The 11,657-nt window shown below is 43.9% G+C and overlaps 1 protein-coding gene across 3 annotated transcripts in view; it reads right to left on the reverse strand.

Annotated features, from left to right (window-relative positions):
* evi5b (ecotropic viral integration site 5b) overlaps positions 1 to 11,657 on the reverse strand; it is a 31,708-nt gene extending 20,051 nt beyond the window's left edge. For 2 of the 3 annotated variants that reach the window (XM_076726698.1, XM_076726697.1), the window contains exons 1-2: positions 9,968 to 10,256; positions 3,374 to 3,594 (exon numbers count right to left, since the gene is read on the reverse strand). In XM_076726698.1, the coding sequence (XP_076582813.1) occupies positions 3,374 to 3,513 (140 nt within the window). In that variant the 5' untranslated portion in view covers positions 3,514 to 3,594; positions 9,968 to 10,256. Of the gene's footprint in view, positions 1 to 3,373; positions 3,595 to 9,967; positions 10,257 to 11,590 lie in introns of those variants that run through there. The other variant, XM_076726699.1, reaches the window with a different exon arrangement.

Raw genomic sequence — 11,657 nt, forward strand, 5'->3', positions numbered from 1 at the left:
GGAATTCTGGATCAGATTTACAGATTGTAGCAGTCAGCTTGAGGCCTCCTCGTCCGTGTGACGCTGCCGAACGAACGCTCGTGCCTTTTATCTGCTCTGTAGGGTACAAAGGCCTCACCAAACACACAAACACTTGGTAAGCAAGTGCACATGAATACCAATGTCCTCCCTGCTGTCGATGCACCTGTCTTGTAAACAAAATGATAAGATTTGCGTGTTTGGTAGATATCAGTGTGTTGCTACAGGGTGGTTTAGAAAGGAGAGGGTACAGTGTCGGTCACAAGCAAAGAAGAAATGTGTCTCATGAAAGGAACCAGCTGTGCGTGGGGGTCAAAGGGCGAGCGAACTCTGAGCTCCTGTACTCTATGACTTCTGTTCACCAGATGGGAGTCTGCCAGAGCTTCACGAAAAGGAGAAAATGAAGCGTTTCCCTGGTTTGTTTTGATCTCCCATAACGAGGCAAACCATCACAAGTGTCACTTAGCATTCTGGAGCAGTAGCCGTTGTGGGCGTACCGATGAGTCACCGACCTCCGTTCAACAGAGCTTCGCTGTTAACTGTGACACAATCCCGACCTCTGAACCGCACGCTTGGTTTCCATGCTGACACAGAGGGCACTCGCCATGGGTGAGAGTCACAGCGGAGGAAGAATTCACAAAGCTGGCAGCGCAGGAGGAGTTAGGTCATCCTCGGACAGCACTTTAATGTGAACGACGAGCACCTCAGGGACAGCACACAGAGCACAGCTCAATTCACATTTCAGTTTTTTTATTTCTCACTTTTCATCTTATGCTATGCATTCCCTTCATTCTGTTTTCATCTTTGATCTTATTTTTACTACAACTGCAGTTTGCATGAAGGTGTCACACAAATAAAGCTACTGTTACCACTTAGGAGCAATAAGTACAAGTACCCTTCTATTTGTAGAATATATAATAAGATAAACACAATGCAGAGGTAGATGACAGATGCAGAAATTAAAGTATGATGCAGATTTTGTAGAAATGAACTCCAACGAGTTGTGGATCCTGTCCTAAGAAGCAGGTTTACTGCCTCATTTGCTCAACTTGCATGAGGAAAACCACGAAACACTTCAAATCTAAACCTGCTCTGTGCAGCGTCTGGGACGCCCCACGATGACCCGCAAAGTCTGGCGGGTCAGAGTGTTTTTGTCGTGACACCTCGTGTGACATCTCACACGACATGTTCCGAAAGAGAGGAAGAGTTGGGTGAGCTGTGGCAGCAGTAGTCCTGCCTGTTTGACGTTTCCTCGACGGAGGACGACGAGTCACAAAAGACAAATGTTGGGGAGAAACAGAAGCTCTTCATCAGCCTGGCGAGTAGCTGCTGTGCTGTCATCACATTATCCACAGTGCTAACAGCGCAAGTACGCTCATCACTACTAATTCCAGACCAAAGGTTAAAGTAGCCTGTCTGATGCAGCCAACACAGCCGAGCCTGCTGCTTGTAGAACAAATAACTATGGAAATAAAAGGACTCGTGTCCTAATTGACACCTGTATGCTGTCCAGTAGATGTATAAATAATGACTGAATGGAATACAACCAACAAGTCCATAGATCTGGCTCAGCACCACACAGAGTGAAACGCTAAGAGACGAACAAAGGACGCACTCACACTTAAATGTCAGCACATCAGAAGCAAACAGAAATCCTAAAAACAAATGTGCACTCACAGTGCTTAACTAATAAATAGGAGGTTGCTGCCATTGGTTAATATTTCCTCCATCACTCTCTGTGAGCGGCAGGGTGTGCAGGCTGTCCCCCACGTCTCTTAACCTCTGATTATCTCATCCCAGGTACAGTTAAGCCAGTGGATGAGACAGTCTTAAACAAGGCTACTGAGTCAACCGTCACACACACACACACACACACACACACACACACACACACACACACACACAGAGAGAGAGAGAGAGAGAGAGAGGGAACATCTTGAAACCAGTTAGTCCACGTCTGCACACACTGAGCCTCTTCTCTCTCACACTGCATTCAGGTGAACGAGGGCAGGGACGAACACGGTCGAACACCCTAAAAAAGACAAACCAGCAGATGACTGACTGACATCAAACCAGACTCACAACTTTCAAAAAGGGGACAAACCCTCAATGAACAACAACTCAAAACCTCTGCCAACCAGCTAAACCCCCCCAAATCCTCCAGAACCCGACAAACTGGAGGCCGTAACATTTTCTTCCATCAGTCCTCTTTGTATTCTCCGGTTAGCGAGCCGGCATGTCACAACCTGCCGAGCAGCACTCTGCTCTGCGTGTGCAGACCAGGAGGGGGATGGGGGGTGAACATGATGACTGTGTGTCAGTAGTGCAATTTGAAAGAATGTCAGCATTAGAATTAATAAGCAAATCAATTAACAGCAGAAGCTAATGACACCCTGCAGCACCATCACACTTCTGAGCATGCTAATCTCACGGCACAGAGCAGATCCACTCTATCCTCCTTCTGCCCTCAGGTGCTGCATTCAGGGGCCAAACCTGGTCAAACGCTTATGTCCCATGTCCTCAGCTTCCTAATTTTTCATGATGAGGTAGATGCTGAGCCTTGCCTGTGTGTGACTGGGTAAGATGCAAATCAATTTGCCCTTTTTGTTTGAATCTGAGCAGTGGTGATGTGTCAAATGCTGATTATGGGCTTGAGGAGTTGGACAGGGTAAATGGGCTGTAGTTATATAGCACTCTTCCAGTCTGACAACCACTCAAAAGACTTTTACAACACAAGTCTGCATTCACCCTTTCACACACACATTCAGACGAAGCTTTTGACCATTCACACACACTCACACAGCAGTGTGTTGTGTTGTGTTGTTCAGTATCTCGCCCAAGGATACTTCGACATGTAGACTGCGATTCCAGGGACTGAACCACTGACCTTCTGCTCTACCTCCCGAGCCACAGCCGCCCCAAATGTTCTTTTATTCTTCTGATTTGCAATTTTCATAGCCTTTATGTACTATATATACATTTCACATTCTAAATGCATGTGCATTACTTTATAAATCAGCTGTCTGTCTTTTCGCTTCACAAGCAATTAACTTAAAAGTTGCTAAGCGTTGTTTTCTGACATTATGCCAACGTGCTGGAGGACAACTTCCAGGAGCAGCTAACAAGAAGCAGCCTCGAGTATTTCACAATATTGATCAGCCAGAAGAAATACTCGACTTTAACCACATATTTGATTGTTTTATATCTTATCTGCCAATCAGTCAGACTGTGTTCTCCAGCACAGAACACATGCAATCAAACCGGCCTTAGAACAAAGTCTACCTCCATCCAACAACTTCAAATCAAACCCGGTCACGCTGATGCGCAGGTGAAGCCTCAGAGACGGACTGCTTACCTGTTTTGCTCCTCGAGCTTAGCGAGCAGCTCCACATCATCAGGGCTCAGCTGTGCCGGAGAGGACGGCGAGGACAGAGACGCCGAGGAGGAGGTGGCAGTGGTCTGCAGGGACGTGGGCGTGGCCACCTGGCTAGCCATCTGACTGACGGTGTGGGACACCGAGTTCTTCACCCATGAGAGAGTAGAACTCAGCTTACCAGCAACCTTGTCTGTCGCCACCTGCAGAGGAAGGAGAACACCTGTAAATGTAAATAAAGCACCTCAGCAGGCTGAAGTAAACACGTCTACCTCCACACTTCTTCTGACACAGCTATAAAAGAAAACATTCCACCGTTCTTATCTCGCAGCTACTGAACGTCATTACATCCCAGAGCCTTTTAGTGCTTCATTATCAGTTTTGCTGGAGCTGCGCTGGTAGCACAGAGCAGGTGGTCAGTGTCGGCCGGATCGATGCAGCTGCTAAGTTTTCAAACTCAGCACTGGCAAATGAATTTGGCCAAACGTCTTTCAATGACTTGCTCGTTTTCCAGTAAAAGTCTTTTAGGTATGGATTGAATGGCAATCAATAATCATTTTATATTAAATCATTTCAAATAAAAATGCAGCTGCACTATGCTGATTTTTATCCTTTTGAATCAACACGTTTCTTTAATGTCTGTCACATGTAAAACTTTTTACTGAGGAAGACACCACCATGCACCACGTCATGTTTCCATGGTATATCACTGACAACAGCCTGAAAAACCACCGAGTACAACCCAAACACATTGGGACGCCGCGGGTGGATGCCCCTTTCACACCAATCATGATCCTCTCACCTGTTACCAATCAGCCTGTTTACCTGTGGAATGATCCAAACAGGTGTTTTTGGACCGTTCCACATCTTTCCCAGTCTGTGAAACATGTTGCTGCATCAGATTCACAATAAGCAGATATTTACAGAGCTCAAACATTAAATATATCGACTTTGTGCTGTTTTTAATTGAGTATTTGTCAAAAAAGGATCAGCAAACAGTCACGATCTGTTTTATTTATGTTCTACGCAGCGTCTCATCTTTTTCAGAACTAGGGTCGTACTTGGATCAGCGCTCAGCCATGCTGAGTCAAAAACAACCTCAAACTGAATGCAGGGAATCATCTATACATTCCTACCTGCTATTCCAAATAATCCCAAACCATTGGCTTTCAGCTGCTAACACACTCCATGAGGAAATCCAGCATGTGCTCATTAAGAGAACGTCAGAAACAGGTTCTGTCCTGAAGGTAATCCACTCTTCTGAACCTTCGACCGATCTAATGACGCTCTGCTCTGCGGTCATATGCTGATCATACTGTTGGAAGGGGTCAAAGTGCTCCACGAATGATATGACTTCTTGGAGGCTCCTGCTGAAATCACTGTACAACAGGAAGTGGACCTCCGTGCTCAGCAAAAAAAAGATAAACCTCTCTGAAATTCACCTGAGAAAAAAACAGAACGTGCATTTGGTTTAACCCCAGCAGGACGTCTGGATACTGCTCGCAGGCAGGAAACCATCATTTCATACATTTTACTAAAAAATGATGAGTCATTTCTCTGCGAGTATCAGGTCTGCAGAGGGCGAAAGACATGAAGGAGACGGAGAGGAAAACAAAGGAGGTGGCGGGGGAGATTGTGGTAAGTGTGGTGGTGATGAGAATGTGCTTCAGTACAGACTGAAAATATGTTACCTCAGCTTTTTTTATCCTCTGAACACAGAGAGAAACACTGAGTGACTCTACTGTTACCACACAGCACAGAGGTGGTGTCGCTAGTAACACGTTAGATAAACACATCCATCACAGGTTTAATCTGAATCAGGGGCCTCACTCCCCACGTTTCCTGTCTGCATCTTCACTGTAATCCAGAGTATGTATAAAATGTCCATTATTATGAATATACTGTGCAAATCTAAAGTGAAAGAAGTTTTAATATAGATATCATTCTACGTCAGGGGTCTCTCAGGAATTGACGGTGCCAAATCTATTCTGAAATGGAGAGAAAGAGGAAGTTGGTACACCAAGCTTTTACTGTTTTCATAACAACACCCTGTTCCTGAGCTGTCACTGCGGGGGGCACATCGACCCACCTCCATCAACAACGTGACATTACAGCTAAACTAACAGACCCCACAGGCCGGCGGCAATAAATCACCTGAAGGCAACACTCACCTTGTAAAACAATAAAAACATCTTTTCAAGCATTTGGCTGAGCAGAGCAGCAGCACTTGTTTACATTTCACTGTCATTTCTGAAAAAACGGATAATAACGACTAGAATTAGACAGTTAAAAGAGGGATTTATCAACAGTTTCTGTGATATCAATAAAGGAAAAGACCTTCATGATTCTCACGTTGCTTGCACAAACAGTTAAGAGTCACAGTCTGCAGGTTGCCTTTACCCATGCAGACTGTCATTAACATCAAATAACAGGATCCAAGACATCTCCTCATCCTGCACACAACCAGAGTATACAACCACTGTGTGCAGTGCAAACTGTGTCAGATGATGATCAGCATGTTTTCCCACTTGGACAGCAACTGAATTAGTTTATCTTAGAAAGAATTAACAGAGTCACACTGTTAAATTCACCTGAACAGCACAATAAACACAGGACATCGAGTCTTCCCTACAGCCACATTAAGCCAATTATAGACAACTGCAATTTACTCGACTGTTAGATTTTGAAAGGCTATCATAAACTAATTACAGACGCTGTGAGAACAGAAGCAGCGATGTTACTGACTGTAAGAACGTGAGGCTTCTCCACACACGGTCTCCCATAGTGGGGGGTGCCATGCAGAACTAAATGGGGAAATAAAAGATGAGCATGTGGACTGAACACCATGTGGATCTGAGTGAAGTGAGGCCTGGAGCTCGCCTTGTTTATGTGTGTCTTAGCTCTGATTAAGGATGAACCTTGTTAGCAAAAACAACTCCCTGTGAGCCTTCGTGCACTTTTTTAAGCAGACTAAAAAAAGCTGCATTCAGGGAGCAAAATCTGAGCAGAAGTACACTTTCATCAACTCAGTGAGAACAGGGGAAGGCCATGCTTTGAGAGATGCCAACGTCCAGGTGGCCTTTGAAGACATTCCTGCAAGCAAGCCTGGCCAACTGAAGCAAGGCTTCCCTATAAATCCTGGATCCACAGATTGTTTCTGCTTTTGTTTGCCAAAGAACTCAAAAGGGGCCCTGAGATGCAGCCCGCATAGCTAATGAAACCCACAGCGAGGCAAGAAGAAAGCCTCAGCGAAACAACCTCAAGACGATTGGGGAACTGAGAAAGACCATTCAAAATGCTCAGCACCCAGCAGACACTTCACAGAGCTGCACAACAGACCAGGCAAAAAGCCACAAACCCCTCTGCCAGGACAAATGTAAAATTACAAGATACAGTCTACAAAGTTTTTATAGCCGTCCTCTTTCATCACATGCCATTTCTAACCATTGAATAAGTTCAAAATTGTCTGGCCCAGCAGGAGAGCACGGCTATCTTCGGGGGAAAAAGCCGTCCATGAGCTGTGTGAGGGTATTAAAACACGGGCTGGACTTACAAAAACACGCTCACACTGAGGTAGAAAAGCCTTTCACCTCACACACAGAGGGAAGCTCAGATTTTCCCAGTGTACGATCAGCATTTCAACAGTCTCACTGAAGGCTATTCTTCATTATGCAGACACATAATGAGAGCCACGACTGCCAGCTAATAATTTACACTTGGCCTGCGAAAAAACACACTTTAGAAAGTAGCACAATGCACATAGTACAAATGAAAGGCAGATACAAAGCACAAAACAGACACATGCACATCTTCTGCTCCATTCCTAGTCAAAAAAGATGTTAGAATAACTGCCGAATGAACTGTGTCTTCCCTCCATCTATATTGTGAAGAGTGAAGCTTCTGAAGTACCAGCAAGTGCATCCTCTGACTCTGACATGGCCATCTATGGTCTTTATAGATGCATGTTAATAAGAAAACAGTGCAGAGTTGTACGGTGTTAATTACAGAAGCATGTGGTAGTGACCACCCAGGGCACTCATTTTACACTTACAGGGATAGTCCATGAGGTATGTGTCTATATTCTACAGTAGATGGCGGTCTGCACGCCCCCAGTTTGGAGAGGCAGCAGGAGCAGCCGTGTAGGAAGCTAAGCAATGTACTGCTGTGGACGGGGCAGCAGCGAAACTTATTTTAGCCACCTAAAAAAGGCCCACATAAAAAACAAAAAACAAAGATCAACATCAGTTTAAGTCTACGCTATATTTAGAGTATTTTCAACACTTTACCTTGCCGTCATATAGCCCCTTCCAGTGGGAAACTGAAGCCGTTAAATCCCATCTGTGCTTTCTTCAAAGCTACCAGACTCCTTTGACAAAAACAATAATTTCAGCTCGCAGAACACAGGAGTGGCTGGACGACTGCCTCCAGTGTTTTCAAGGGTTAGTTCGGATTCACCAAAGTCACACAATGACACAGACTACCGACTGAGGCAGTGGTAGACCAGCAACTCCCGAGCTCTGCAAGCAAAAATTACTGTTTTTGTCAAAGGAGTCTGGTGGCTTTGGAGAGAGCAACATAACAGCTTCAGCTTCAGCTTCAGGAAGGTAAAGCGGTGAATACATTCTACATGCAGCGCACACTTGAGAGACCAGTGTGAAAGATTTAGGGCGACCCCATGAAATATTCATACTTAGGGTTTCGTTCATGTATAATCACCTGATAATCTGAATTGTAGGAGGGGGCCCTCTTTCACAGAGCCTGCCATGTTTTTACAGTGGGCCTGAACAGAAAAACTAGCAGAGCCAAACAATAAAATGCTATACGCTTCAGCAACAATCAACTCTAAAGAGGAACTTTCACGTTTATAGCCGCCACCCTCAGAGAGGAGAGTGAGGCAAGAGGAATTCATTTGGCTGCAATCTGCAACCTCACCACTAGATGACTCTAAATCCTGCACACTGGGCCTTTTTAAGGGGGCTAAAGCACATTTTGCTGCCACCCCATCCACAGCAGCTCAGCTTCCTACACCGCTACTCCTGCTGCTTCCCCAAACTGGGGCCCTACAGTGTCACTAAACCTGATAATTTCATCACCATCCAGGTTGATTAGAGCCATTGCCTGATAGAGGTGTACGGACACTGAATACACTTGAGCTAAATACAAGTAGAAGTACATGTACTGTACCATTTCCATTTGATGAGAATTAATACTTTCACAGATATTTTTATGTGCGAACAGGAAGGTCCCATTCCTCACAATGATGAATGGATTGCATTTAAAGGAGTAAATCATGTTGCTGCTGCTCTGCATCGACTGTTAACAGCCCACATTTTTCACAGGTTACTGGATCAAGATGCTGGGAGCTAAAAGTCATGATCACGGTCAGGACGGTCAGGGGAGCTGGATCTATCCTGGACTGCATTGAGGAGGTGGGTGAGAGGAGGACATTAGCCAAGCTGACATCGATCACGGACGACCCATAACCCGTAGGCAGCTCCTTCAGGAGCAGACTGCTGCATCCAGTGTGTCAGACAGACCACGACCACAGGTCCTTCATCTCCACCGCTCAGCTGTGCAGTAACACTGTTTATCATCCTTATCGCAACAGTATGTTTGTACACTGTATATACTGTGCATACACACAGTCCTAGTATTTCTCAAGGGCAATACAGCATATGACTTTAGGAGTTTTTCTCATAAGAATATTAGCAATAGTACTTTTTATGGACACTAGGATATTTATGGCATTTGGTACTTTTATAATCTGTACATAATGTACATTTACATAGTTTTGTGCCCCGGTTTGCTTTTTGTAATACTTGCTGGCTGTAACGACTTAATGTTCCTTATCTTATCACTCACACTTCCACAGCAGCACCGTCCTACTTTTCCTAACTCTCCCTTAAAACCTCTCATATTCTCACCAGCCTGGCGTCGCTTACTGTAATATGGGATAAGATGTACTTTTTTTAAAGGTGTTAAACTTTGGTTTGACAGCAGCTGAGCAGCTAACCTCCTTTGCTTAGACTACACATGGTGCTCTCTCAAATCCAAAACATTTGGGTTTACAGGCCGTAACTTCAGCAGAGGACCGAGGCGCTGGACTCGGAGGAGGCTCTGGTCCTTTTAAGGCTCGCTGCTGGAGTGGGCTGAAATGGAGATCTAGCATCAAAAGCAACAGTATGCGGAGACTTTCTTCCAGAAAGCTCGAACGTTAACGAGCTCGACGAGACTACAGTAGCGCCACATCGTTACACCTTTAGGCTAAATCTACATTAGCAGGCACGAAAGAATCCCATTTATAATTAAATTACATGTTTCCGGGCGATAGCCGGAGTCCTTTGCGAGCCAATTATCTAAGTAGTTGTTCAACAGTAAACATTCACTGACAGCGCTGACAAACGGTGAATAAAGCGAATTCTGCGACTAACCAAACGAAAAAGTTCAGTTTTGACGCCGTCTGTTTATTAATGTTATACCACTCACTTGGACAGACAGATATAATTAGCAGTCGTTTTAAGAGTTAAATGTTCGTTCCAGTAACTAGACGCAGCCCGAAAAAAAAAACTCCTTTACCTTGAAGCGTTTTGAACCAGCGGCAGCAAACGTCGTCTGCTTCCCATGCACGAAAGTACAGTCCTACTATCAGAGGAAAAAGACCGGTTTTCAAACACTTTATCCGAATACATTAGCTATATTTTCGAAGTTAGCACAGCTAGGTTTCCACTTGAAAGCTAGCCAGCGTTAAGTTAGCTAGTTTCCATTGAGCGCTCGGTCCAGCCCATGCAGCCGTATAATACGTGTACACAAACGTCTGCGGAGCTCAGACAGACGGCGGCGGCCTAGCAAATGTTTACATCGCACTGAGCATGCGCGAGCGACTCAGAGATGACGCAGCACTGCCACCAAGTGTTCGTGATGAGGAACTGCACGTCACAGGCCTTTGACTCGTTTCATTCATTCAAAGAGGAAATGCTGTAATAGTAAAGTTTATTTGAATGGCAGCTATCAAAACCGGTGCTACAAAGTGTTTTACAGCAAACACATAAACACAGCAGTAGAATATGTAGTACTATATGAATAAACAGGCCGGCATAAAAGATAAAGAAGGAATACAACTTAAAACAATGGATGAATGATTAAAACCATAAGTAAAACAGAATGACATGTGAAAACAATGGCTGAATTAAAATAGAGCAGTGCAAGACTTCAGTGGAACATCTGAATTAAGTGCAGTGTAACTCAAAAGATAAAAGTGAAATTAAACCTTAAAATTTAAGGCAAAAATAATAAGAAAGTCTTTCAATAAAAATTTCAATAAAAATCTAAATCTTCAAAAGTGATTTAAATAAGATACTGAAGTAACAAGGTGGCAAACGTTCACTACTCTGTAATATTAATTCTTGTTTGGTAGTACTCAAGAATCAGAATCAATCTACTTTATTGGCCGAGTATGTGCACACATACAAGGAATCTGACTGCAGTGTTTGACTGCACAGAAACAGACATACAGCTAAGAACAAAGACAACAAAAACTGCACAAATAAAGGTGAGGAGTGGTAAAGAATAAGGAAGGGTCACGACTGACATGTTCACTAGTAGGTGAAAAGATTAGTGTGTAAAATAATCAACGGCCCAGTCCACACACAAGTCAATATTCAGGAGTATCATACGGTAAAAAATTAATTGATGTTAAAATACATTTTTAAGAACACATCATAAACCTACATTTGCCAAAAAATGACATGTCACTGAGTTTTTTGAAGGGATTACATCAGTTAAATGGACAACAGTGTTTATCCTACTATATAGGGTTTTTTCACATTTGATAAGTTTTTTAAGTTAATTTCAAATTATTGATAACCTCAGATCATCGTTTTTATTCTACTAAAGTGTGGCAGCACTCTCAGAAAAGGAGCAAGACCATAGAACATGCATACATACATTTCCTGAACATACAACATGTTCAGGAAAGAGGAGGCAGTGGGAGCATCTGAGACTCAGCTCGCTGAATGCTGCTCATTCGTTCACCATGTATGTGATTACATATCACCTCACTTTGACATCTGAGAAGTCAATTAACAGTGAAGTTCTTACAACGTACCATCTTGTTGTGTTTCGGCTCAGCACATTATGAGCTTCCTGTAACTCTGCATGTACAGTACTTATCTGATCAGTGTCGGATCCTCAGTAACTCACCTGAAGTTCATTGCTGAGAGAAAAACGACTTCTGTTTGAGTAGACTGGAGGTTTGAACGCTGCTGTC

This window comes from Chaetodon auriga, chromosome 3 (genome assembly GCF_051107435.1).
Source record: "Chaetodon auriga isolate fChaAug3 chromosome 3, fChaAug3.hap1, whole genome shotgun sequence".
Lineage (NCBI taxonomy): Eukaryota > Metazoa > Chordata > Actinopteri > Chaetodontiformes > Chaetodontidae > Chaetodon > Chaetodon auriga.